Raw genomic sequence first — 26568 nt, 5'->3', positions numbered from 1 at the left:
CTTGGGCCTAGAATGTGGGCTGAATTTGGGCTTTTAACGCCGCGTTAAAATGACGGGAGTGGCTTTGAGCCTGAGAAGGATCATTGAAGTATGAAGCTGGACAGAATCAGGAATTTCATTGGAGATGATGGGTCCCTTCTTAATCAGGGTATGATGTCACCAATGACTTCAACCGCAGAAGGACGTCGGATGGAAATTTGCCCTAGAATACCTTACTTGTCATGAGAATCGCATGGAACACTTACGTAACGTTACCACCCTGAAGAGCCAGAGAGAAAGACCAACAAGGGAAGAAAACGACACAAAGTTGGGTACACCTAGTCAAAAAAGCCTCCTATAGACAAGAGCCAACGTGGCATCCATCGCAGATTGTTTCAAGATCTCAATCTGACGGTCCAAATGGCTCGACATAAACTGGTGGAAAGTTTTGAGAAGACAATACCAAGAAAAAAAGAGATAAAATCATAAATAAAAAAAGGGGTTTTCCATATGTATATAATTGACTCGTTTTCAGGAAAGAAATAATTACGAAGAAGAGAAGGGGAAGAAGAAAAGGAAAGAGATGGCGTTAAGGGTACCAGCAATTCCATTCACGTTTGTTGCACACACGCTTGGAATCGCAGCTTTGGTTCTGGTTTTGGTTTGGAACATACACTTCAGAGGTGGTTTCGCATGGGAAGCTGCAAACAAGAACCTCATCTTCAACGTAAGTCTTTCTCTCTCTCTCTCTCTTTCTTCTGGGTTCTTTCTTCTAGGTTTATTATGCATAACGTTTCTTTTCATTTTTGCATAGTAGTGCATATGAATTAGATGTTTGTTTGTTCTTGATTGATCGATCGATGTAAATTTTGTTTTGGCCTTTGATTCTTCTTCTTGATGATATGGTGTTGGATACCACTCTTTTTTTTAATTTTGTTTTCTGACGACCGTTATTGGCGCTGGTCACGGAGACTTTTAAGCAAGCAAATGGTGGCTTTTCTTTTTCTTGTTTTCTGACGACCGTTAGTTTTTCCATTTTCTATTTTCTATTTCTTCTTTTGGGTGAGTGTATGTAGATTATTAACTAGAGTTGAGATTAAGAAACACTAACTGATAATAAATCACTTAATCAAGTTGAAGAGCAAGAAAAGTAGTCGTTTTGATGGTAGGTGAAGGCGATGATGCATGGCTATCACAACTTCACCAACCATTCCAAGTCCAACACACCTACCCCTGTAATTTGAATATCATCATTTATTTTATTAGTTTGGGGTTTAAGCGTAAATAAGTGGAACACGTATGGCAGCTCGCTACCATAACCAGAACCATATGATGCATGGGTGCCTGGAGTGGAGAGTAGCACATTCACATATCCAAAGTTGGAAACAACGCTGAATGTTGAGTAGTCACGTGTCTGCCTACTTGGACACCTTCGTCTCTTGTGATGCTAAGTGAACGATCATCATTTATCCACATCAGCAGATGATAATATTCTTAAACAAATTACCAACAAAAGATAATAAATATTCTTAAATCAATTGTCTCATCGTTTCTTTCTAGCGCCTTCGTCTCTTGGATTGGATTGGATTGGATTAGTACACGATTGAGTTTATCCTCTCTAGATAATATAGCTGGCACTTGGCAGCCTGGCAACACTCGAGTATTCAAATCATTCACCCTGGCCCGCCTTCGATTCCTTTCCTAGCTCAATTTATTCAATGACTGTCGTTTTCTTCTGGACTTTTATTTACTTTTCCTAAATATTTTTATTTCTCTTGGGTCTCAAAAAGTCCAAGTGGCCCATAACGAAATTAACAGCGTTGATGGTGGGTCCGTTGAGTTTGAGTGGCCTTAATCTATGCGAAATAAATAAATAAAATGTGAAAACAATGGCCCACCCACGAAGAGAAACAAAAAACAATGGCCCAATATCATGGCCCAGTTATAATATTTTTTTTATCTTAATTTATAATTCCTTGTCCGATAATCATTTGTTTGTTAAACGTGTTTGTGCAGCTCCATCCTTTGCTCATGCTACTTGGTTTAATTTTCTTGGGAGGAGAAGGTAATTAAAAAGTTTCATCCCTTTTGCAATTTTAATTACTGAGTTTTGCACTTGGTCTGATGTTGATCCCAAAACCAAATATTGCAGCCATTATTAGTTACAAATCGCTTCCTTTGAAGAAACAGGTGAAGAAACTGATACACCTGGTTCTTCATGCTCTCGCGTTAGCCCTGGGTATCATTGGTATTTATGCTGCATTCAAGAACCATAATGAGAGTGGGATTGCCAACCTCTACAGCTTGCACTCCTGGATTGGGATTGGAGTCATTGTTCTCTATGGCATTCAGGTATAAATCCTTAATCCCACTTTGCATAACCTAACCACTAAAAACTCGACACTCATTTTCCAACATGGTGGTTGTTAACCGTTCATATATGTGGATCATAGTGAAGCGTACACATATATGTCAATAGTTGACAACCACCCACACAGTCGATCAGACAAGACAATTGTCGTTCAAATTTTTCCTGAACCTAATTATTTGTATAATTTTTATGGGCAGTGGATATATGGGTTCTTGATTTTCTTCTACCCTGGAGGAAGTCCTACCCTAAGGAGTGAGTGTATGCCATGGCATGTGGTATTTGGGCTCCTTGTGTACGTTTTGGCTGTGGCCAATGCTTCACTAGGGTTCTTAGAGAAGCTCACATTCCTTGAGAGCTCAGGAGTGGCCAAATTTGGCTCTGAGGCCTTTCTTGTCAACTTCACTGCTCTCATCACAATATTATTTGGAGTCTTCGTTGTAATTTCAGTTCTTTCTGAAGCTCCTGCTCCCATTGAAGATGACCACAGCTATTCATCTATATGATTATATAACAATATTGTTAAATAGTGTACTTGGCTGTAAGTTGAAGGACTGAAGCATGGGTACCTATTATTTATGATTTACGTGTAGCCTATACATGAACATGATAAAACATTTGTGACCACTTATTCATAATTATTAGCATGCCCATCTTACTTATTTTTCTTACCATGCTCTTACGTACGTGCATGTGTGAAAGAGATTATAAGATTTTGAGAATCATAAAAATTGCATGTTCAATTTTAATGTTTGATAAGAACATGCGCATGATACAACGTAATTATGTTGTGGTGTAAATGAGAGCAACAGGTTTTAATTTGTTGGTTGTGATTTTGGGAGACCAACGATTATATATTGGTGTCATTGCAAGATTGCTCGCCACTCAGACACTCGAGCAAGAAGACAACTGCAAATTGCTCAAGTGATTTGGTAGAGTACGTACGTCGAATCGTAACCACTTGTGTGTTATCAATCAAGGGAATCCAAATGGCTCAAGGTAATTTTCCTTAAGTTTGTTTCATGTTCTAAGATTCTACGCTAGCGCTATATAGACTGATTCAAAATGCATGGTTTATTCCTTCCTCTGTCAGAGCTTGCAGAGATACAGAAGGAAGTCATTCAGTCTCGTGTAAATACATGGGAGACCAAACAAAAAGCAAAAGTTGATAACAAGTAAGCAGAAGCATAGCAATTTTGGAAAAAGCCTTTGGAAATGAATTATACTAATCATGATAAAATTATGTATTGATGAACAGAGCTGACAAAATGAAAGCCATCAACGAGGAGAAAAAGAACGCAAGTGAAATAGACCTGGAGGCCTTGGGGAAGAAGATTGAGGTCGTTGCATGGCTGCACTTTTATTTGTTTATCAAATTAATAATCTAATACTAAAATTTATAATTAATTTATATATGCATGATGGAGCAGACAAAAGTTGAGAAGCTAAGACACAAGGAACTGGAAAAGATGAAGAACAAAGAAGCTCACTCGATCAAGGTCATAGAAGACACCAAGGTCAAAATTGAAGCAAAACGCACCCATGGACTTCAGAAAGTTGAGAAGAAGGCTGAAAAATTTCGTGGCAGCAATTCTTTGCCAACCAAGTGTTTTGGTGTGTGTGTAGACGAGTGAAAATCCCCCCACACCACACCACACTAGACTAGACGCAATCAAATTTTCGTGTAATTAATAAATCAATATTATCATAATTATAATAAAATTAGCTAATAAAGTAATTAACTGTGACATTATACACGACTAATTGTACCCTTTTTTTTTAATGATATAAATGACCTAGGTGGATTTTATCTTTTCAATCGTTTTATCCAGAAACTGAATACGAGACAGCACACACATTCGACCAAAAACAAAAGAGAGACAGCACACGACTACGACATGTAGTCATATGTACATTTTGTCTGAGCTGGGACACGTGTTCAATATGTACATAGACACGTCCGCAGTTGCGCAGCAAAGGGGTCCACAACGTGGCACTGTGGCAGTTGGTGCTTTAACGTTTTCCAACTGCCGACAACATTTGCTTTCTTGTTTGTCCAGTAGTATTTGGAACTCCAAATTTCGGAGGTAAGCCTAACCTAAGCCACCTTCAAAAACTCTCGAACAGTCTCAAACAAATTTTTCATACAAAAGATGTTGGTGTGAAGGATAATTCGAATACAAGATTTCAGGTAGCGAAGGAATCTCTCCTCTGCTTCTCTAAAATACACATGAACTTTTGAATAATTATGTATTTGATATACTTGAATTTTCTCTTACGAGACTCTTCTAAATTTTACAATTCTAACTATAATCATGATCTATAATACATACATGAGCAATCACTTCAGCTATAATTCTTTACACAAATCTCAATAAGTTTGTCTTCCTCTGAAGGATCTTTTATTTTGTGGTTGCAAAATTTTTGCGAGGGCTAATAATACAGACACAAACACATATGTCAAGCCTCAAAGCAAATCAGAATAAATTACCCAAACAAAAAGGGCTAATCAAATGATGGTACAGGTGGGTTTAAATTCTTTATCATTTTCAATACAACTGTATATATAGCCATGCATGTGGCCTGGGCCAAGCTCCTTTTGGCCTTCCCAAATAAACTGCATCCAATAACGTGAGGACCGTATTTGATCAATTCAATCCTCACAGAGCTGAAGTGGGAACAAAAAGATTTTCTTTCTCTTTCTAATTACACGGAGAGAGAGAGAGAGAGAGAGAGGCAGTTACAATGTTTGGCGTTTTGAGGGGGTGGATGGAAAAGTAGATTGATAGAGAAGGGTGGCAGGTCACTTTACAGTGTGGCCTACAAAGATTCCATCGCCAATGCGAAAATCATAGAATCTTGACGAGAGCTGATGAGCTCCTGCTCTGTTACTCTTGATCGTACAAAATATCTATTTTTGGAAATAAATAAATACAGATCACTTCAGTCCAAAAGAAATTCCGAATAATTCTTTCATCATTCTAATTGTTAACTACATACAATGTTGTTAATTTGTCTCTTATATGGAGCCAAAGCATTCGTTTACCTTTTCTAAAATGAAAACATCAACTCACCACCTAATTACTAACACAAAGCCAACTCTCTCTCTCTCTCTCTCTCTCTCTCTCTCTCTCTCTCTCTCTCTTGATTTGGCGTTTATGAAAATATGGAAACTCATAAACTGTCCAATTCAAAAGGCAAAAAATATTCCCTCATATACTGTATCAAGAATATTAATTTACTCGATTAAGAGTCACTAAAAGTCAAAGATAATATGCAATTTCTTCTTTTGGTAATCAAAAGCAATTAGGTTACTTTATAAAAGAGAAAAACAAATGTGCTTACTTTCACATGAATATGTGAAACCGTTTACTGTTATCAATTAATAGAGACGTACGATATATAGTATTCGAATTTAGAATCTATTCTAACGTTTAGAACAATAGTACGCACTTTTAGAAATAACAACTTTGATTTTGGCGATGAAAGACACTACCTTGTTAAACAATTACACGCTGGTGCATAGAGAGAACCGCAGGAGGACATTAACAATGCTAGTGCAAGACTGAACAACAATGGAGCTCTCCTTGATAATAACATTTTCTTATTATAATAACAAAATTTAATGTGTTTTTTCTTCTTCTTTTAATTAATCACTTTGATTAAAATTGTCACACTCTGTGTTTCTTACTCAGAAAGTATTGACAATTCATCAGAGGCCACATGTACCTACCATCCAGCTCATGAGCTAATTAGGTTTTTTTAAGTAACAGTTGCCTTCCTCCAACTATACCACCTATACAATCTCAACCATATCTATCTCTGTTGCTTGTATAATCTTCTTTCTTAGTATATACACAGTGAACTTGCTTTTGAAAGCTTCGAGTTTCTTCCATTTGCAACCAACCAAAAAAAAACCCTTTTAGTAACAAAACAATAATATGGCAGAGACAGAGGAACCCAATAAGTTAGAATCCGAGTCACTCTCGGATCCTCCACTCGCTCCTGCTCCGGCTCCTGCTCCTGCTCCGGCCCCGGCAGAGGAAGAGAAGCCGGTTGTGGAAGCTCCAAAAGATCCTCAGCCAACTAAGGACAAATCTGAAACTCCACCACTCCCTGCCCCTGAACACAAAGCTGAGGCTGATCACTCCAAAGTTCTTGCTATTGTTGAGAGTATATTTCTCCAAATTCACCTTCACTTTATTATATTTTCTTTATTGTTAAAGTTTATTACTTTATCTGCTTGGTTGGTGAGAAAAGCAAATCTCGCTCTGATCACTTCTTTTATTTTCACCCCATCATGAATCTGATTTTCTTATTCTTTGATGACTTGGGATTGCTTGTCTTGTCTGGCATATATGTTCTGTTTCTAGTTCTTGTAAAAAATTAAAAAAAAATTAAAAAAATTGGTCTTTTAATGTTATTTTGCCCATAGTTATTTTACCAATAATTATTTCCTTCTACCCGCTTGCTTTCTCTAATTGTTTTGAATTTCGTTTCCTTTTCCCTGTATTTTTGTAGTAAATAATGTTTTCTGTATCAAATTATATTTCATAGTCTTCTTCTTTTTGTTAGAAAATTATATTTCAGTGTCAGGATTTGATCGAGTTAAGTTCTGTTAGACACTTCAGAATTTGAACTCCGAAAGTTCTTCCATTAGATGGACCAAATTACCATTGCTTTTGCTTGCTATATAATATCCTTGGCATCCCAAATTTGAAAGAAGCTTTTTTTTTTCTCCTCCCATAGAGCCTTGTGAACCTGCTGCCGAAGAGAAAAGTAAGGAGGGTTCAGTCAATCGAGGTGAGTGTTGTTTCATCCCGAGCTTCTTAATTTCAATCCTGCTTGTTGATGTAGGTTTAAGTTTCTCCTATCTTCTTCAGATGCTGTGCTTGCAAGAGTTGCAACAGAGAAAAGGCTGTCACTTATCAGAGCATGGGAAGAAAGTGAAAAATCAAAGGCAGAGAATAAGTAAGGACTTTTCCTGTATATTGAGTTTAATTCAGCGAGCATCATATTATGCAAAAGTTTATGGAAGCTCTGGCATTGCTATCTGTATACCAATGGAATCATCTCATTCTAACGAAACGATTAGATTTTCCATTTCCACCAAGTCCGTTTGATATAATTTGATATACTGAAGTGAATGTATTTTGTGTTGGAAAACAGAGCTCATAAGAAGCTATCTGCCGTTGGTTCATGGGAGAACACCAAGAAGGCAACTGTGGAGGCTGAGTTGAAAAAGATTGAGGTAACAATTCATTCATTTCCTCTATGATCTTATTAAGTTTTGTGAGTGAGATAACATCAAATCCAGTACTTGAATTCCAATAAGAAAGAGAGCAATTTGTGCATGAGCAGGAAAAATTGGAGAAGAAAAAGGCAGAGTATGTGGAACAGATGAAAAACAAGGTAGCTTTAATCCACAAGGCTGCAGAAGAAAAGAGGGCAGCGATCGAAGCTAAACGCGGGGAAGATCTTCTTAAGGCGGAGGAAACAGCTGCAAAATACCGTGCCACAGGAAATGCTCCTAAGAAACTACTTGCTTGTTTTTCAGGCTAAAATAAATTCAGGTCCTGTCGACAACATTTGAATTATTTGTATATTCTGTTGGCTTGGAGGTACATTTTGTTGATTTAGATGTGTTTATTTCTTCTTGTTGAAATGGGGCATTGGCCAATGTTAGTTATTGTGTGTGTCTTGATAAAGTATGTGTGTGTACTACTACATACACTTGATTTGCAGAAAAAATCAACTCAACTTATTTATCACAAACTTTTTCTTTTTCCCTCTTTTAGATTAATATTTCATTAATTAGACGATCATGATGATTGCTAGTAATGTAAATGATACGTGTGTGTAAACAAATTTATTTTATTTAAATGCGAAATCTTTATGACCATTATATTTTCCTTGGAATGAAAAGGAGGAAGAAGAAGACATTGCTTGCCTTTGTTTGTGGAGTTAATATTTAGCTTGTTTCCACAGAAATCCATGGCTTCCTTTGCACACCCGTGACCTAAGGAATAACTTCATCTCCAAGTTACCTTCATTTAGCTTCTTTCCCCTTTCATCTCTATAAATACAACATCTTCTTAAACTCGTTCATATATGTAGTAGATATGGTAAAGCTTACAATTGTTGGAAGGTTAAGTGATGGTCTGTGTCTTGCAAAAGGACCTTCTTCTTTGAATGAAGAACATGAAAACTTCTCATTTTACAAGAGACAGGGGGAGTTCATACTCGGAGAAATCTCAAGAGGAGCCTTGCCTCCTTCCAAGATGACCATTCGTGCCGATCATCACTGCTTTAAGTATCCTCTTTTTTCTCTCTCTGTTTTTCCTTTTTCTTTTAATTTTATCCCAAAATCAAGGTAACAAAAATTGAAAATGCTCAAAGAAATCTAAACCATCATAAAACAGGGGACGGTATTTACATGTGGTTTTTTTTTATATAACCTAATCCTTTTAAAATGAAGCTACATGGTCGAGAATGGAATTGCCTTCATCACACTCTGCGACTCTTCATATCCAAGAAAACTAGCTTTCCATTATCTACAAGATTTGCAAAAGGAATTTGAAAACTTTGATAGTAGCCTCATTAAGAAAGTCACAAGACCATACTGCTTTGTCAAATTCGGTAATTTTCTTCAGCTAATAGTACCATTTGACATCGATTTGGCTCTTAGCATAAGGCTTAGCACTAGATGTCAAATTAGAAGGTAGATAATTACAAATTAAGTCTTTACGATTTATATCCCACCCCAAAAATGTAAGTTTTAATTTAGTTGCGAATGTTTTGCACAACCATGCATGTCACAACTTTGTTTGGCAGATGGTGTGATTGGGAATATTAGAAAGCAATACATTGATACAAGAACACAAGCTAATCTGTCAAAGCTTAATGCTAACCGGAAACAAGATTTAGACATTGCTACTGAAAATCTTTCTGAAATCATAGAGAGATGGAGATATTCAGGTAGGCTTTCTTTTTCATATTTATAGCTACTTTTACTTTCCTTGTCAAGTCAATGCTATGAACACTTGAAAAGCTTCCTCTTTTTGTTCTAAAACTTCTCCACTTAAATGTACAGAAATATTGGAAAGACCGTCGACTAGTACTTCACAAGCTGTTTCACCTATTTGGTGTTCGCCACGCCTTGAGGTACATTTTACTCAAAACTCAGACATAATGGTAATTAAGATAATTTCTTTTATTCAAGTTATATTTCTATATACACAGGTGATCGCAATGAAATGGACGCCTATCACAGTCACTATTTTTGTTGTCACTGTTGTTCTTTGGGCCACCATAATCCATGCAGACGACAATTTCATAATTTTAAACTAAGTGGGGAATTGGGTTAAGAAACCTCCTATTGATCGCGTTGAGTTACTTACACAGATTTGTTTGTTTGATCATCTCGTTCATGAAGGTTATTATGGTTTAAGAATTAATGCTTTGGTTGCCAAGCTGTATGATTTGCATATACTACTACACCAGCATAGACAGAAGAAGAAAGATAAATGAAATTACACTCTAAGCTCTTGAAACTCAAGTTGTCTTGGTCAATGAGTATTAAGAATGAGATCAATTCAAAGTCTGTACTTGTTTTTCAAGTAATTCCATATGTTGAAGCAAATATGAAAGAATAACCGCTAATATTGTTACTAAGAAGCATTAGCATAGTTAGAGGTTATTCTTTCACTGTTGCCTTGGAACTTAATTTTTTCCCCTTATTTATAAAAATACATTACATCGTTGTGCAAGTTGAAATCACTACACATATCACCCCCTGATATAAAATCAACAAACCCAGGTCCTGAAATCTGATCCTCAAACTTAAGTTGTGATGAATTGATCATCTCAGTAGCCGCTCCATGATGGCTTAGCCCATAATTAGAACCATTCTCAAATGTTCCTTCATTGTTCAATAAAAAATCATGTCCTAGAGCATGATCTGCTTGAAGATTATTAGAACTGTGATCAAAGCCTTCCCTGGAAACCCCAGCCTCACCGATATTATTTGCATAGCTTCCACCATGAACATGGTCTAAGGAAAGCCACTCAGCAAACAAAATCTTTGGTAAAGGGCTTCTGTGAGTTTGATCACCAGTCTGGGGAATTAATGTTGGTGATTTTTCCACTGACTCATAACTTGGATTAATAGAGGTTGTGGGCTTGTGGGGAGATGGTGAACACTCTAAGTTGTCTGAGCTTGAAGTAGTGCTTGTATATTGAGATTTGCTTTGGCCTTCCATGATTTCTTCAGCTTTGGCCACTTTCTTCTTCAAATAAGAATGCCAGTAATTTTTTATCTCATTATCTGTTCTTCCTGGCAAATGCTGTGCAATTTGAGACCACCTGGTTTTAATAATTACTTCTATATTAATATCATTATACATCAACATCCATCATTGACCCAGAAATCACCCTAAATTATGAAAAGTAATAAACAAGTAAACAAGAAAAACAAAAGATGGTTATCTTGCTTGATTGCTTACTTGTTCCCTAACATATGATGAAGGGTCAGGATTGTCTCCTCCTCTTGTTTGCTAAATGTCCCTCGCTTTAACCCCGGCCTCAAGTAATTAATCCACCTTAATCTGCAGCTCTTTCCATTCCTCTGCAAACCTGCATGTATATTATAATCTTATGAATAATAATTACATATGGCATTAAAGTCAAATTGAGGGGGATGTTTAAGCCAATTATATAGAAAAGTCACCATCAATCTCTTTTGCTTAGATACCTCAGAGTTTACCACAAGCTCTATTGTTGTTGGCTCACAGAGCCATCTTTACCAACTCCAAGAGATTAAATGACAAAATGGGGTCATTCTTTTAACACTCGTTAATCTTGCCACAGAATTTGCATTAACAATAGATTGCAGATTGGCCATTTTATATAATTACCAAAAGCTTGAAATTCTTGATCATCAAAACCATCTTAGATTCCTCTGTCAATCTTTTTTCCAGCAATGTTAAATATAGGCCAATGTGCCAATACTAAAATAAAACAGTTATGATGCATTCCTTAATTAGAACCAGGCAGAGTTGATTTAGGGTTGTAGCAAAAGAACAGAAGAAAAATGGAAAACTCACCGGCGTTTATCGGAACAGAGCTCCAGCAGCCATGGCCATGCTTGAGGATGTAGTTTCGAAGCCTTTGGTCTTCTTCAGGTGACCACAATCCCTTTCTGTGCTTTGGCTTTGCCTTATCTGATGACTTGCAGCCCATTTTTCCACCAACAAAACTTGCAAGTTGCAACTTGTTGTATATATATGTTGTGAATTATGAGAGAGAGAGAGAGAGAGAGAGAGAGAGAGAGGAAACTAGGCTGTAGAGCAATGAACAGCTGACCTCAATTGGGCTCTGGTACTTAAAGCAATGATTAGTTGAAGTCTGCTCTTTAAAAGAATTAACAAAGCACGAAACTTTTCATTTTTTATGCCAAACAAGCATGAAACATATATATATTTTATGCTGTTACTGGATTTTCATATTCGATCATGAGGTAAGATAAAGCTGCAAGGTTTAAGAAAGTCACCGTTGCCCAGGAATGCAAACCTGCCCATATGTAACTAATTTGACTTCTAAATAAACTAATTTAAAGGTTTTAACTTGGGAGAAGTTGTGATCTACTGTGGACCCATGTGGGTTAATTTATAGTACGTTATACAGGTTAACCTATACAATTTAAACCACCTCTGTTTTTAAGCTCCATTTATAAATTATTGAGACCCTCTTCTCTTCTTTTAGAGTTGCAGAGATTGATTCAAGTTGGTTTTGGTTTTGATTGAAGTTGGAACTTTGTCCTTGGATGGATGTGTAGGTTCATATCCATTTCTTACAACAATTACATCATGATTTTATGAGACTTGTGTCGATGTAAAAGAAAACACACAAGAAAACGACCAACATGCCTCTGATGTCATATAATCCTCAGAACCACGCAAATCAAGCTATAAAGATAAAGAATATGCACTCATCCAAAATGTCACTTGGGGATGAGAGTTGACTCTAGTTAAAAAGCAGCTTCTACATAAAAGTGCTTGCCGAAACATTTCTCCATTAATGAAGAAAATAAACGAAATAATTAGAGAGAAGACTTTCGTAGAAGAATCTAATGCATTGATTTCACCAACAAAGTTTTCAAAAGGGTAAGGTTTGATAAAAGTATGAAGGTCTACTCCACCTCCACTCATGTGGGCAAAGGTTTAAAATTCCCAAGCACCCAAAGAATATTTGTGTAAACTCCCCTCCCCAATCGCTTGTAGTAAAAAAAAAAAATTTGCTTTTTATGATGATGCTCTTGGGGGAACTAGGTGACATACATTAAATCAATATCATGCCATCATGGTTTATTATTTTAATCACTTTTCTGCTCTCTCTCTAACCTACCGACAAATTTTTTCCATTGAAATGGAAATTTGTTAGAAGGGAGTTTAGCTTGATTGGACTTTAAGTAATGGGAAATCGATTCCTTTGAAATATTGAAAAACCTTGTTGGATAGGCATTTTAATATAAAGAAATACAAAAGGTACAAATGGACAACGGATACAAAGATCCAAAGGCAGACAGTATTTCATCTGTTGGATTATTCGAAAATATCCCTTGTCCCCAACCCAAATCTCATCATGAACCCATGAATCGATGGACAAGAAGCAATTATTCAAACAATCATTGGTTTAATTGAGAATGACCAATCAATTCACTCGTTTATTAAGTTTTGTATTTAAATACTTTGACAGATTGTTTTTTTCCATTTTAAATGAGGAATAATATCGTTTTGATTATATTTAAAAAGGAAAAAAATATATATGTATTGCGCATGGCTCTATTTCTTTGGAGATACCCAAATGAAAATATTATCGTTTTGTCAACCCAGATCCCCCATTTGTCTAGCAAGAATTTAAAAATGTATGCCAAGCTTGCCCTACATTACACAATGAACAATGGGAATGGCATACAGTAATTAAATTGTGTCGGTGTCTCTCACATCAGCATCTTTCCATTTGCCAACTAAACACTCTGCAATATTTATGTTCTTAATTTTAATTGTGAACCATTTAATTACTTTTAATAAAAACCTGTTTAAGTTTGTATAATTGTGATTTCCAAGTGGATCATCAAGTTGAAAGAACTAATTAGCATATTCTTAAAATGTGTTTAACTTTTTGTCGTTTCCTGTTAGTCAAAGTCATTGCTTAAGTTACAAGAAATATATATATATACACACACTGTAGTATCAAAATGAAGAAAAATTGTCGTTATGACTCATTCCTTCCCTGTCGAATATTGACTTCATTAAAAGTCTCCATATGTTCAATTAAATTTAAACTGCACCATTTATATGAAAAACAAGGTTCATTTTTGTAAAAAAGTAAGCTTTCTACCTTGACAAAGCAGACAGAGTCCCTTTTGCTTCATTAGTTTCTATCCCAGCTGCACTCTGTTTCCCAAAACACTCATCATATCTGCACCAATCACAGATTTTGATAGTTTAATATGGATCATTTGGTACTCTGTATGTTTTAAGAAGATTGTCTTCTTCCCCTTGGTAGCTCTTGGTTTTGAAACCTTGAACCTTGGTTGCATCATTATAATGGAATCAGGACAGGAGAGTGTGACACATTAACGATAGTGATGGTTTATTTTAAGTTGGTCGTAAACCATGTGTTTTCTTTCGAAGACTCGATGCAAACAAAACCAGTTTACCGCAAGCAAATAAGAACATTCATTAATTCATAACATTAAACTCATTGGCCATCTTAAACAAAGAGATAAGACAGCAAAAGCAATCGCACGCTACAACTGCCTCACCATTAACTAATCACCAAGTTGTAATAATAATAATAACAGCAGCTTTACACAACACCAATTATGTCCCCAAAACCCACGACCCTTGACCTCAGGAATTAACTTCGTACCTGCAAAAGATACTATCAGCATCAGAAAGTTATCCTTGATATGGTGGTTGGTTAGACAGTAATGATCCTTTCCTTTTTATTAAAACCAGTTGTGTTGTGTCACTGTTGAAATTACCATGTGCTGTTTTGATTTTATTCACTGGAAAGAAAATTTATATGGCATGATTTTCTTTTCTGAAATTCTATTGTAACTTCAACTGCAAACCAGTCTTCATTTTGTCTCATATTCTGTTTTATTCTACAACTTGTGCACACTTTCTATCTCCAACTTTAATACCTTTATTTTATATCAACGATTGATCTCATATTCTGTTTGCTGCAATACAAGCTTATTCCTCCAAAGTCGATAATCATCTGTCATCAAGCCAAAATTTGACTTCCATGACTCTGACTTTGTTATAGAACTTCTTTTTTTGGTTGTCATGGAAGTTTTACAAATGTTAAGCGATAACTAAATTATGACAAATATGTATGAAATTAAGTAAAGAAGAATCTAATCTCAGAAAATTGATTTGATTCCATGAATGAATTCGAAGACTTATGTGTTGGTGGGACTTGGACAAACACCAAGCTGTCCATCTTTTCCTGCTTCTTTCATATCAGAAAAAAATAGGTTGCAAATAAAAAAATTTAGGGATTGAACCTGGCAACCTAACATAGAACATAAGATACAAAACCCAACTTCTCCTTAATAATATTTCTCTTATTTGTTTTAGTATAATGAAAAAAAGGACAGAGATTAAGACAGCGTTGATCTACTTTTAAGTATTCTCTGAAAAAGCTGTCTGCTTAAGTGGATGGTGTCAACTGTTACAAAGCAATTGGTTCCAGGGTTGCTTACTCTTCTGCTATCCAAATTAAATAAGTTTTGTTTCTGGGAAAACCATATTAAATAAGTTGTAGGTCGTTTACACAACTGACTCTTGAAAAGCCAACACAGTATAGGACAAGAGGATATGACACAAAAAATATTACAGTATCCTTAAGTAATCTCATTGACCAACTCTTCAATTTTGTTTTATGGCACATGGAAATGATGCCTTTGGCTTGGGGGGCTTAGGCTGCTGTTTCACGAGCTGCCTGCCTATACACTTCCAACATCTTATCTTAAGAAAATGAAACAGGGTTTGCACGTCTGCCTTATTAATCTTTTCCAAAATTATTGATACTACACTTGATCATGTTACACCAAACTTCAAGTTAGATTTGCCAGGATTCCTTGTTGTTGACAAAACCAAATGCGATCAAACAAAGAAAAGGATCATTCTCAATGAATAAGAAAGCTGTGTGGATTCTATACTCTCTAAGTTGGTTGCTATTGTTTGTTTTTTTATCTTTTCCCTTTTAACCCAAAAAGGAAAAGAAGTAATTAAAAGAAAAACAGACAGAAGCAAAAGAGCTACTGGATTAGTGTGCTCCCAATATGCAAGGCATGGCTTGTTCCTTAGAGCTCAACCTCTCAAAAGTATTGCCACAATGCACATTCAGACAGCTAAAGCAAATACATGCCCTCATTGTCACAACCTTTCTCAACCAAAACATCCAAATTTTCTCAAAATTTCTTCGGCGGAGCACCGAGTTTGGAACTATGGAGTATCCCAATCTCATATTTTCCCAATTGGGTCCTGAACTCAGTAACGACATTATGATTCAGAATGCCATGATTAGAGGGTATGATACAAATGGTCTCTTCGAGAAATGCGTCTCACTGTTTGATGAAATGCCTCTTAGAGGACTCAAACCTCATAATTTCACCTACCCATATGTCTTAAACTCGTGCACTAAAATGGGTTGGTACAGAAAAGGGAAACAAGTGCATTGCCATATAGTAAAGCATGGGTTCGGGTCAAATCTAGCAGTTGCTAATGCGCTTTTCAATATGTATGTTAAAAAGTTGGATTCTTGTGACCCGGCTGTTGTCAATCATTGGACTACGAATGATGCCCGTAGGGTTTTTGATGATATGCGTGTGAAACCTGTAGAAGTTTGGAACCGCATGATTTCACGTTATGTCAGCGTTTGTAATGTTCAGAGTGCAAGAAAGCTGTTTGATGTAATGCCTGAAAGGGACGTTGTTTCATGGAATTCTATGATTTCTGGTTATGCTGAAGTAAGGGATGTAGGTAATGCGAGAGATTTGTTTGAGTGGATGCCAGAGAAGGATGTCGTCTCTTGGACGTTGATGATCGGAGTGTATGCCAATGCAGGTGACCTTATAACAGCAAGAAAGTTTTTTGAGACAATGCCATGCAAGAATGTGGTTTCTTGGAACTCTATGATATCAAGCTACACCCAACATGTACAGTATGAAGAAGCATTGGATCTTTTTGTCCAAATGCAATTGAAAGATGTAGTTCCAGATGCACAAACATTCGTTTCTGTTCTGTCGGCTTGTTCCCGCTTGGGTGCTCTAGAGTTTGGAAAGTGGACACACTACTTGATAGAAGATTGGTCTCATTTTGGAATCATTTTAGGAACTGCCCTTATAGATATGTATGCAAAGTGCGGGGACATAAATAGAGCTTTTACGCTTTTTGTCAAGATGGGAAAGAGGGATGTATTTTGCTGGAATGTTATGATTCGATCAGTAGCTATTCATGGAAGGACAGAAGATGCCATGAAGGTATACTCATTGCTGCAAAAGGAAGGATTGAAGCCGAATGACTTCACTTTCACCGCTGCTCTCTTTGCTTGCAGCCATGGAGGCTTGGTAGAAGAAGGTGAAAGAATCTTCTATGCTATGGAGAGAGAATTTGGTGTTGTACCAAAGCTCGAACATTTTGGCTGCCTTATTGATTTACTGAGCCGAAATGGTCAGGTGGAGGAAGCACTACGTATAGTAAAGGAAATGCCATATAAGCCTGACATTGCTATTTGGGGAGCCTTGCTTGGGGGTTGCAGACTAAGAAGTCACTTTAAGTTGGCAGAGGAAGTGATAGAGAGGGCTACTGGGTTGGAGACAAATGAATCTGGGGTTTATGTGCTCTTGTCGAATACGCATGCCTCAGCAGGGCAATGGCCAGAGGCTCAAAGCGCAAGAGAGAAAATGGATGAGAAGAAAATTTGGAAGAAAACAGGGTGCAGTCATGTTTATGCTTCTAATGGAACCTTGGAACCCAGGAGCAGAAGCTATTTAGATTACAATGGAGAGGAGAAAATACGAAGGAAACTTTCAAATTGGAAAAATACTAATTCATTGATTTAGTCCAAAATCTTATGTTTAATTTTCATCACTTCCAGCTATGGTCTGTATCTTCCCTCATCGTCAAGGTGGCATTCCTTGGGCACATATATTTAGCATGAATGAGAAATAAACTGAACCAGGAGAACAAAAAGCACCAGGCAGCATTCATCAAACCACATCTTTTAAGAAAAACTCCTTGACAATAGAAAGAATTTTACTGATGCAAGGCGAATTCTACAAAGATGATTACATGAGGGCTTCAACAAAATGAAGCTGATAAGAATGCTGTGAACGCATCTGCATGCTACCCATCAATACACAAAGTTAAGAAGCTGTCAGTACACTCTAAAAACATACATCTCCTCCTACCCATCATTACACCAATGCAGCTACGAAATCTTATATTAAAATAATCTCAACACAGCACTGAGCTGAGGCAACTAATTGTATTGCTCCCCGGTCTTAAGAAACTAACATATCTTCTTTCTGAGAAATAAGAATATCTCGATTTTTACCACTAGCTACTACAAGAACTTGAACAATACAAACACGGTTTCAACAAAGTTCCAAGTGCAATGCAAAATGCATTAGCAAATACGATTAATGGCCAAACATAGATGGACGGTCAATATCCTAAGATAAGTCATCTGGATAAACTGAAGGATCTCATACTAACCAACTTAAGTTCAGTAACAAAATAACATCCAGGTCTTGAGTTTTAGTCATCCATGTGATGATATCAAGATATGATCTTCAGTATGATGGATTTCAGGGTAATTTCAAAATTCCTCGCTTCATGAACTGATCATGTTGAATTGGAATCTTGAAAGCTGCTGGGGAATTGTAGATATGACAGGCCCATATCTCTGCAATTAAGAGAAGAATACCATGAGAAAATAGAGGCAAAAATTAAGATTTAGTAAGAGGAAGAAAACATTTATGGTTGTTATCTTAGGCTACAAAAAAAAGGGGATCAGGGCAAGGCCGATCGTAAGAAGTAATTATATAAAGCTTATGAATCATAATTCTGAACAGTTTCTGATGCAGCAAACCTATTTTTTTTAAAAGACTTAGAATTCACAACGAAAACAAGTCAAATTCAAATTCCAATATGAAGTAGGAAAGCAAAAGGTTGTGATATGATTACACTACCTGAACATTATCATAGAGTTCGAACAATGGAACTGCAAGAAGTTTCAGGTTTTTTGGGACTGCAAAGTACTCTCTCTCAGATAAGTGAACAAGAAAAAGCTTCTTACACTCCTGCATTACCAAAACTGGGTAAATAAAAAAGTTTTGTGTCGGTAAAAAATCAGTGCGTGGAAAGGAGAGGGAAGGAGATTATCATATGCAGCCCAACGATGCTGTCAACAGAAACAATAGCCCAAGATTTATCTTTTTGATAGTCATTTACCTTGGGTTTTGTTATGTGAGGAGGGCAATATGGATACATTATGGTTTCAAAGTTTGGCCTCCACCAGATAGCCACACACTCTCCGATCTGCACCAAAGGGACAAGGTAAGTAACGAGCAATGACCATAATTTCCAAGTTCCAGGTTTTCAAACAGAATTAGTGGCACTGTAAAATTGACATGCTGCAACTTCTCATAAACCAAGTTCACTTTGATGAAACAGATCACTGAACAAGCACATAGAAAAGGCTAAATGTCTAGCTATATTGCATTTTTGGTTGCGTTGGAACTTCCATTCATTTGTCGTTACCTTTTCACACTTAAAGTGAACTCACTTCCAAGTAATACTTCTCATGTCATGTGTTTTCCTCTAGCCCTAAATGCTTCTAAAATCTTTCTCACATCTATACTCAAATTGATAATAAATCAGAGAGTAGTACCTGCCAGTCTGGCACAAGGGCAGGTGAATTAGCGCCAAGCTTGCTAGTCAGCTTTCTTTTCAGCCCCTCAATTTCTGCAACATAAAGATACCCATCAACACAAAGAAACCAAAAGAGAACAGGCGTCAGTCTTCAAAAATATGAACTAGGAAAATGAATGCACCATGAAAAGGATGGAATACAGGGTAAGGTCATACCATTCTCTCCTGGCTTGAGTCGTCCACCAGGAAGTTTGCAGAACGTGTTCCCAATCTGCAGGAGAAGTATGTGGGGATGATTATGTTCCTGTACCTGCACAGTGTAGACATACGTTGAGGCCAGGGAAAGAATGAAAATGTTAAATCAAGTTCATGTCTAATTTCTATCCATCCAAGCGATAACATCTACAATTACGAGAACGTGGGACGTGAAAACATAACAAGAACTAAAAAGCTAAAATGATACCTAATACCCATTGGTAAGTACTTTTATATCCTTTTATCAGAAACCATGAAACAAACAAATCCTACTCTCCTTCCTTGCTGTGCTGCATTGATAAAAGAAAATTCCTATCGAGCTGGTGCCATGTGTGAAACATTAATTCCTCATTCAATGAATGATGCACGAGTTATTTAGCTCAAAAATCCATGTATAGCAAGGAAGGCATGACCTCAAGAGTCCTTATAATGTGCAATTGAACAAGAAATAATAAAATGAAATGCAACAAGTTTTTTTCCTATTTATAACAAATAAATAAATAAAGGAAATTACGAGAAGAGGGTGGTTGTTGAGTCAAATCACATACCAGTAAAATCGCTTCGACGCTGGTCCTCATTCCCTCTTTCATATAGCTGCCGATTCACACACCAAAATGAAAAAACTAGGGTTTAGAGCCTAAACAACTTTCAAAATCTAAAAACTATTGGAACAAATTGAAAAGAGTAAATAAATTTTCAAAAATGAGGCATACTTGATTTTCATTCGAGCGAGGCGATCAGCGACGGAGGTATCCTTCTCCATCTTGGGCTCTTTGGTCCCGAACGTGTAGCTCGACAGTGGGTACGTGTTCACCACCGCCGACGTCACCATTTTTTTCTCTCTCTCTCTCTCTCTCTCTGAAAATCCCAACCCTCCTTTCAGTTTCTAGGCTGCTCGGAAGAAATGGAGCTACCCAAAACCCAAATCAAAGGCAGGGTTTAGTTTAATTGGAAACGATAACGACAAGGAGGATTCTACAGTTTACTTCTACCCTGGCGCCCTCATTTTAACACTCTAAATCTGTGAACTTCCAAAATGAACGACTCATCTTCCCCCGTCGAATCTCATATAAAGTCTACCACCATTGATTCCAATCCAACGGTGATCGATGTTGGTTTTGACTTTTGACTCTTATGGGCAGGAAAAATGTGTGATGGTCACATTAACACATCATTATTAATTCAAGGGTAATGCTAGAGACAATAAATTTTTACATTAAATTTGAGTCTCAAATGAGGGAGAAAGAGATGGTATATGCTACATCATAAATATTTAAATAATAATTACAAATTAGATTATAATTTAGTTGGTTTACTCTAAAATGAAAATTAAAAAAAGGAAAACTCTGCAACCCTAAACAATTTAGTTTGTCATTGTTCCATTATTGACTCTAATCGTCCTCATTTTGGAAATAAGGATCAAAATTTGAGACTTTTACCATTATCATCATCTTCATCTTGAAAACAAGGATCTAAATTTAAGACTTTAGCATGAAAATTCGGTTCCATTGTGACTCCATGAAGATAATTTAGGATATTGGGAATTAATGATGGGAAGAGAAGGTTGATGAGTTAAACCACATAAAGCGATTGAATGAAAGAGAAGACTCGTGCACATATATACATAAGCTAATTCTATATGGCATCTGAATTTCTCTATATATATTGATGTTGAATTAGCCTATGTATATATTCAGTTTTGACTCCATTAGCTTGTCTGTATATGCACATCGGATCGGATCTTACACTAAGAGAGTTTGAAAGAAGAGATATTTAGTCATATACCCATTTTTAGCGCTAAAACTATAAATAAACCATACACCATTTAATTTCTATATAAAAAAAACCCAACAAATAATAGTTGGCCACAAAGTTGGAGTCTTTAGGGTTGGTTGTAGGCCTTTTGATTAAGTAAGTTTAAATTATTATTTTGTCCTAAAATACATTAACTAAATCATAATTAAGTTGGAATTGGTTAATTAAACATTTACGGTGTGGCATGTGCCATATCATTTGAAACTCAAATTTGGTGTACAATTTTAGCATCTCTAGCATTACTTTTAATTCACATACCGTACATGACATGTAGTACTGACAAAGTGAGTGAACAAACAAGGCCCCACTTTGAAGGGGCCCATATTAAATATTAATTTACATTAATATGTTGTTGTAGCATAGTAACGATATTTATTTAATTAATATTCACTTTTTATTTGTCTTTCATTACAAAATAAGGAATGCTTGCCCCCATAATAAAAATTATTTTATTGATGTGAGTTTATTATATGGATCCGGATCCTGTAATGCTGGTACATCTTTAAAAAACAATCCAAATGTAGAGAATATAGCAAGTGTATTTTAGAAATAAATAACATATATTTTATATACTTTTGACACAAAAGGCAATAAACATCGTTTCTCCAATCAAATTGAAGCAAGGTTATGGTCGTGGTGAGATAGAGAAAGAGAGTGGTTGGGTGGGTGCGCCTGCATCCGGGTCAATATGAGAGAAATGAGAGTTTTTGTTTTCTTTTCATGTTTTAGTTTTAAACTTTTAATTGATTAATTAATATTTTGATATTATTCGTATGTTCCAACTAATTTTTTTTCTATATATTTACTTTCACCAGGGGTAAAGCAGATGATAGATGTAGAAGACCAAGAATTATGTCAAATTCGATCAAAGGTGGAACTAGTTGTTGTCCAAAAGTTTGAGAAATCAAATAATTATTAAGTGTATGTTCGTTGTTTGGTTGATGAAGAACAAAAAGAAGAAGAAAAAAGATTTGTCTTTCAACAGGACAGAACACAAAGAAGAAGAAGGAGAAAAAAGAAAAAAAAAAAAAAAAACAGCTTTAGATGTTAAATATCCCTTTAGTTTGGTATTAGGTTTTTTTTTTTTTTTTTTTTTTTTTCCTTTTTGAATTAAAAGTAAATTGGATTTTTGTTTTAGGATGATGTGTCAACTTTTAAATCTCTTAGATTAAATTTTAATGAGGTGATGTACGGAAAACAAAAGTAAAGCATATCATTGCAGAGAAAATCAGAGAAAAAGATCTGAATCCTTATTATATTGGTATCGATTGCTTTGACTTCTCTTGTATTAATAGGATAATATTAATACTGATTTTCCTACTCCTATTTTCGTGTTGCCCAATATAAGAGACATCCAACATACAACTTTGTATGCACTTTTTTTTTTCCAGCTGCTTGCAATTTTTTATTTATTTTTTCAAGCTTCAGCCTTCAATCACTCAACTCTCTCTCAAGTTTTGTTTTTCCTAAATTTTGTAGATTATTGTTTTTTTCTTGGTTATTGATAATTAGTATTTTGATGATCACAAGATTTTGATTATATAGTTTGATTCTTTTTTATAATTTTTTGTTGAAGATTTTATTTTAGGAGGCCCTCTTGTTGTTTTGGCACAACGCTCCTAAAATCTCAGAGCCGCCAATGCATAGGTTATACAGTCACGTGATGATATGATTGTCATATAGAATAATTTATCAGTACGAGCTTGTTTCCAATTTAGACGAGCAATTATTTTCATTTGCGACATTTGAACATAGTCTCCTCAAAGTTCAAACTACAAATGCGATAAAATAAGCATCAATTGAGTTATATTACTTACTAAAAAAGTAGAAATCCAGTAAATCTTTAGCAAAAAGAACTGTCATGAATACTCATCTTCTCTCTCGACTCAAGGAACCACTCCACCAACCGTCTGCAATTTCCTTTGGTTCCAGGGGATTTTCCCTGAAACCACCATCTCTTTCGGCTAATAAACTGGCCTCTTCACCGCCCAAAAAAGAAAAAACTATTGAGTTATATTTAGTGAATTTATTTTATGCACAATAAAGAGAAAATAACAATTCAAGAAAATTAAGATTATTCCTTTTGTTTCTTAGAAGAAGGTTATCAAATCCAGTAAACTGTTTAACTTCACAAAGAAGTACTTAATGATCAAAACCCTAATGAAAATATTGACATCGAATAAAAACTTGCCAAACTCTCTCGATGCAACCACCATGTTATCCAAACGAACATGTGAGCCATCTCCTGCTCCCTACAGACATAAACTTTATTTATTACAGTCACAAAATGCCAGTATTTTTTTTCTTCACAAAATGCCAGCTGTTATCATTTTTCAGTAATGCCATGCAATAAGGACGTTACATGTTTATGAGATAACATATACAAAAGCCAACGCGTCTAGCTTAATGAAAAAAAAAGCTTTGACTTGTAAACGAGTGGTCTTATATTCAAATTATCATGACACTTTGGTGGTGTGTGTGTAAGAAAATCTTCCTTCCTATAGTTTAGATTATTGCTCGTTTTAAAAAAACAAAAACAAAAACTGCATAATTCCCAAAAAAAAAAAAAAAAAAAAGAGAGGAAATATTGGCTGCATGGATATGCAAGTCAGAAAATTAATTGCAAATAACTTGAACAAAACCAAAATGGCGTCTAGTTTTTCTATTAATTTCTGCTAAACGTAGTAGTACTTCTCTCCATATGCAACAATTAATTGAACTTTCAGCAAAATGAATATTTGGAGTAGGATAATGGGAGATGAAAGCTGTTAAAATGCTAATAATCCAACATTAATGGCTTTCTTCTGCCCGAAAAAACCTGCAAATCCCCATCCGACCCGCCAGCGATAAGTGTGCATTGCTCCTCACCAACTTGTCTCCAGCAAACGCTGCTCACAAACCCAAGCTCCTCATCGCACCCACCACTACTACCCTCACCCACCGCTCCAAACCCATGCAACCAAATGGGCTCGCCCCACCTCTTATCGTACACATACACCCTATTATCCTCCGACCCGCACCCGATTAGCTCCCCATTCCTCCATACCGATAACCCGACAAAGCTCCGATTATTTGTGTGCCCCTTGTACGTCCGAATCTCCCGCGAATCCTCCGTATCCCACAGCTTCAAACACCCGTCCGTGCCAGCTGTCACCACCGAACACCCGTCGATAAACCGGACATAAGTCACGGTCTTCCTATGCCCGTCGAAGACCAAAACCGGGTCCACCATTTTCCGCATATCGTACCCGTACGCCCTCCGGTCCGCACATCCGACGGCCACCAAGGCCCCACCGAAAGGATCGAACTCCACGCAGCAGACCGGATTACGCGCCTCGCTGGGCTGCACACTAGCCACGCATTCCCCGCCGTCGCAGCGCGGGTCCCACATCTGGAGCGTCCCGTCGTCGGAGCCGGATGCTCCAAGAACCGGATCCGAATGGGAGTAGTCGACACTCCAGACCCGGCGCCCACCGTGCTCGTCGCGCTCGAAGACGGGGAGGCGCGTTTCGAGATCGTACTCCGTGACGACGCCGTCGTAGTCTCCAGAGCAGAGGACCCGGCCGTCGGATCCGGGTCGCCAACGGAGGCTGCTGAGCTTGGCTGGGGTGCACAGAGTGTAGGCGCACGCAGTGACGTGGTCTAACAAATTGGCTTGGCAAAATCGATCACTGGGTAGCAGAGAGTTGAAGCTGTAAACTCTGATTTTTCTTGCGATTCCGCCGGTGGCTACGACGGCGTTTGATGGGTCGAACTCGATCACGCCGATGGTGTTTGATACGGCTCCTCCGGTGGAGCCGCCTCTTGAAGACACAATTGTTGAGAGATTGAAATCCCATTCACAAGTTCCAGATGATGATCTTTCTTTTTCGTTTGCTTCTTGGGTTGGGAAATTGAATTGTGAGGAGACGTTTTTCATTTCCCATTCATATATCAATTATAGTGGTGGAGAGATGTTTGATTCATAACGAGCTAGCATGCATCGATCCAAAGGCGCTGTGTTCTCTTCTCCCATAACTGTGCTAGTGCCTAAGTGTAAAGGGGACTTCCATGGAGATGTGGATAATTCATAACGAGCGAAAGTAGATAGGGTCGCTTTGCTAGCTACCTATTGTCAAATCATTTCATTTTTCTCCATCTGTCTTTTTTGTTATCAACTTTCTTTCTTTCCTTCTTCATAGAATCAATTCTTCAAATTACTATAATGCCATTGTAGTCGTCCACCACCAACTCATTTTTTCATAGAATTAGTTAGCTAGTGGTTTTATTTGCCAAATTGCTTAGAAGAAGTTGAAGATAATCTGCTAGTTATAGTACTTGAAATCAAATACACGTATGTCATACGTTACTCTAGGAAGGGAAGGGAGGTTTAATTGATTGTAAAGTACCATGCGTGATGTGCTTAATCAAGTAACTTTAATCAACTCCGGATTAATTACAATACAATTGTGCTTTTTTAAATATATTTTATACAAGTAATAGGGGGATTTGAACACATGACACGTTGAATATAAGGATAACTGCTCTCAACTACTCGAGTTATAAAATGCTTGTAAATTACATATGTATATAGGTAATTAAATGGAATGGGCTTTTGTGGTATTTCATAAGGAATCCGAATTTTGATAGATTGTAATAAGAGAGTAGGAGGGATTGTATTTATTGCACGATGAGTGAGTGAAATGTATATAATTAATATTCGTGGCGAAGGGGGAGAAAGAGAGGAAGAGGGGAGCGTTGGTTGTTTTTGTGCCTCATTTTGTGTAGGGGGATGGTGTGGACACACAGGCTCTGGTCCCTCTATGCATGACGTGGTCTAAGCAAAGCCTTTTATATAATAATATATCTCAAATAAGAAGCATATATGAAGGAGAGATGAGATCTAAATGACTTTTTCATATCAAAACTAGTTTTTGAAAATTGAAGCCCCTTTATCTCTAAAATAATAAATGCAAATAAAGTAAATTAATTTTGGATAGAGGTAGCCGATCGAGTAGGGTCATTTTTAAGCAGCTGTCAGAATCAAACAGTGTGGTTGTATATTTTCTTTGTTTGTAAATATTTTCGTAGACCAACTTGCACATTTACAAAAATATAGTGAGCCTGAAAAGTAGTTTGTTAAATAGTACTCGCTAAATAGAACACGTGAGTCAGACATCTCTCTTTAAAAATTATCATAATTTTATTTGTTTTCTTTTA

At 36.7% G+C, this 26568-nt stretch overlaps 8 protein-coding genes across 9 annotated transcripts; 5 read left to right on the top strand and 3 right to left on the bottom strand.

Moving 5' to 3' along the window:
* The first annotated feature begins 388 nt into the window (after nt 1-388).
* Nucleotides 389-3018, top strand: ACYB-2 (Cytochrome b561/ferric reductase transmembrane protein family). Its single transcript, XM_008236031.3, has 4 exons — nt 389-706; nt 1996-2044; nt 2132-2331; nt 2548-3018. The coding sequence occupies exons 1-4, from the start codon at nt 563-565 to the stop codon at nt 2851-2853; spliced, it is 699 nt and encodes a 232-aa protein (XP_008234253.2). The 5' UTR covers nt 389-562; the 3' UTR covers nt 2854-3018.
* Nucleotides 3019-3220: 202 nt separating this feature from the next.
* Nucleotides 3221-4166, top strand: LOC103333223 (uncharacterized). The gene is made up of 4 exons (XM_008236032.3): nt 3221-3346; nt 3441-3522; nt 3606-3687; nt 3778-4166. The coding sequence occupies exons 1-4, from the start codon at nt 3337-3339 to the stop codon at nt 3979-3981; spliced, it is 378 nt and encodes a 125-aa protein (XP_008234254.2). The 5' UTR covers nt 3221-3336; the 3' UTR covers nt 3982-4166.
* Nucleotides 4167-6161: 1995 nt separating this feature from the next.
* On the top strand, nt 6162-8144 carry LOC103333224 (remorin-like). The gene is made up of 5 exons (XM_008236033.3): nt 6162-6520; nt 7097-7150; nt 7231-7318; nt 7517-7598; nt 7709-8144. The coding sequence occupies exons 1-5, from the start codon at nt 6289-6291 to the stop codon at nt 7907-7909; spliced, it is 657 nt and encodes a 218-aa protein (XP_008234255.2). The 5' UTR covers nt 6162-6288; the 3' UTR covers nt 7910-8144.
* A 137-nt stretch (nt 8145-8281) lies between these two features.
* LOC103333414 (SNARE-like superfamily protein) lies at nt 8282-9958 on the top strand. Of its 2 annotated transcripts, XM_008236243.2 has the most exons (5): nt 8282-8660; nt 8826-8986; nt 9182-9325; nt 9441-9511; nt 9590-9958. In XM_008236243.2, exons 1-5 carry the CDS (start codon nt 8470-8472, stop codon nt 9695-9697), a joined length of 675 nt encoding a protein of 224 aa, XP_008234465.2. In that variant the 5' UTR covers nt 8282-8469; the 3' UTR covers nt 9698-9958. The 2 variants fall into 2 exon arrangements, with proteins under 2 accessions (XP_008234465.2, XP_088909559.1); XM_089053433.1 differs by having other exon boundaries at nt 9441-9958.
* A 5-nt stretch (nt 9959-9963) lies between these two features.
* On the bottom strand, nt 9964-11720 carry LOC103333225 (transcription factor LAF1-like). Its single transcript, XM_008236034.2, has 3 exons — nt 11452-11720; nt 10852-10981; nt 9964-10711 (listed from the first exon to the last, which is right to left on the bottom strand). Exons 1-3 carry the CDS (start codon nt 11585-11587, stop codon nt 10084-10086), a joined length of 894 nt encoding a protein of 297 aa, XP_008234256.1. The 5' UTR covers nt 11588-11720; the 3' UTR covers nt 9964-10083.
* Nucleotides 11721-15574: 3854 nt separating this feature from the next.
* On the top strand, nt 15575-17518 carry LOC103333415 (pentatricopeptide repeat-containing protein At3g29230-like). Its single transcript, XM_008236245.3, has one exon. It carries the CDS (start codon nt 15705-15707, stop codon nt 17484-17486), a length of 1782 nt encoding a protein of 593 aa, XP_008234467.3. The 5' UTR covers nt 15575-15704; the 3' UTR covers nt 17487-17518.
* A 143-nt stretch (nt 17519-17661) lies between these two features.
* On the bottom strand, nt 17662-20592 carry LOC103333226 (Cleavage/polyadenylation specificity factor, 25kDa subunit). Its single transcript, XM_008236036.3, has 7 exons — nt 20268-20592; nt 20103-20148; nt 19516-19609; nt 19319-19392; nt 18880-18966; nt 18618-18728; nt 17662-18331 (listed from the first exon to the last, which is right to left on the bottom strand). Exons 1-7 carry the CDS (start codon nt 20384-20386, stop codon nt 18260-18262), a joined length of 603 nt encoding a protein of 200 aa, XP_008234258.1. The 5' UTR covers nt 20387-20592; the 3' UTR covers nt 17662-18259.
* Nucleotides 20593-23958: 3366 nt separating this feature from the next.
* Nucleotides 23959-25558, bottom strand: RUP1 (Transducin/WD40 repeat-like superfamily protein). The gene has a single exon (XM_008236037.3). It carries the CDS (start codon nt 25286-25288, stop codon nt 24146-24148), a length of 1143 nt encoding a protein of 380 aa, XP_008234259.1. The 5' UTR covers nt 25289-25558; the 3' UTR covers nt 23959-24145.
* Between the last annotated feature and the right edge of the window lie 1010 nt (nt 25559-26568).

This window comes from Prunus mume, linkage group LG5 (assembly GCF_029339155.1).
Source record: "Prunus mume cultivar Tortuosa linkage group LG5, ASM2933915v1, whole genome shotgun sequence".
Lineage (NCBI taxonomy): Eukaryota > Viridiplantae > Streptophyta > Magnoliopsida > Rosales > Rosaceae > Prunus > Prunus mume.
Note: the sequence above shows the minus strand (reverse complement) of the source record. Positions and strands in the feature narration are given on the sequence as shown.

Coding starts and splice junctions, on each gene's coding strand:
- ACYB-2 (XM_008236031.3), top strand. CDS start 563: ATGGCGTTAAGGGTACCAGCAATTCCATTCACGTTTGTTGCACACACG. Junction 707..1,995: donor ACAAGAACCTCATCTTCAAC/GTAAGTCTTTCT, acceptor GTGTTTGTGCAG/CTCCATCCTTTGCTCATGCT. Junction 2,045..2,131: donor AATTTTCTTGGGAGGAGAAG/GTAATTAAAAAG, acceptor CAAATATTGCAG/CCATTATTAGTTACAAATCG.
- LOC103333223 (XM_008236032.3), top strand. Junction 3,523..3,605: donor AAAGCAAAAGTTGATAACAA/GTAAGCAGAAGC, acceptor ATTGATGAACAG/AGCTGACAAAATGAAAGCCA. Junction 3,688..3,777: donor CCTTGGGGAAGAAGATTGAG/GTCGTTGCATGG, acceptor ATGATGGAGCAG/ACAAAAGTTGAGAAGCTAAG.
- LOC103333224 (XM_008236033.3), top strand. CDS start 6,289: ATGGCAGAGACAGAGGAACCCAATAAGTTAGAATCCGAGTCACTCTCG. Junction 7,151..7,230: donor GGAGGGTTCAGTCAATCGAG/GTGAGTGTTGTT, acceptor TATCTTCTTCAG/ATGCTGTGCTTGCAAGAGTT. Junction 7,599..7,708: donor CTGAGTTGAAAAAGATTGAG/GTAACAATTCAT, acceptor GTGCATGAGCAG/GAAAAATTGGAGAAGAAAAA.
- LOC103333414 (XM_089053433.1), top strand. CDS start 8,470: ATGGTAAAGCTTACAATTGTTGGAAGGTTAAGTGATGGTCTGTGTCTT. Junction 8,987..9,181: donor ATACTGCTTTGTCAAATTCG/GTAATTTTCTTC, acceptor TTTGTTTGGCAG/ATGGTGTGATTGGGAATATT. Junction 9,326..9,440: donor AGAGAGATGGAGATATTCAG/GTAGGCTTTCTT, acceptor TTAAATGTACAG/AAATATTGGAAAGACCGTCG.
- LOC103333225 (XM_008236034.2), bottom strand. CDS start 11,587: ATGGGCTGCAAGTCATCAGATAAGGCAAAGCCAAAGCACAGAAAGGGA. Junction 10,982..11,451: donor CTCTGTTCCGATAAACGCCG/GTGAGTTTTCCA, acceptor ATATACATGCAG/GTTTGCAGAGGAATGGAAAG. Junction 10,712..10,851: donor CATCATATGTTAGGGAACAA/GTAAGCAATCAA, acceptor TATTAAAACCAG/GTGGTCTCAAATTGCACAGC.
- LOC103333415 (XM_008236245.3), top strand. CDS start 15,705: ATGCAAGGCATGGCTTGTTCCTTAGAGCTCAACCTCTCAAAAGTATTG.
- LOC103333226 (XM_008236036.3), bottom strand. CDS start 20,386: ATGGTGACGTCGGCGGTGGTGAACACGTACCCACTGTCGAGCTACACG. Junction 20,149..20,267: donor CTCGCTCGAATGAAAATCAA/GTATGCCTCATT, acceptor GTGAATCGGCAG/CTATATGAAAGAGGGAATGA. Junction 18,332..18,617: donor AACTCTATGATAATGTTCAG/GTAGTGTAATCA, acceptor TCTTAATTGCAG/AGATATGGGCCTGTCATATC.
- RUP1 (XM_008236037.3), bottom strand. CDS start 25,288: ATGAAAAACGTCTCCTCACAATTCAATTTCCCAACCCAAGAAGCAAAC.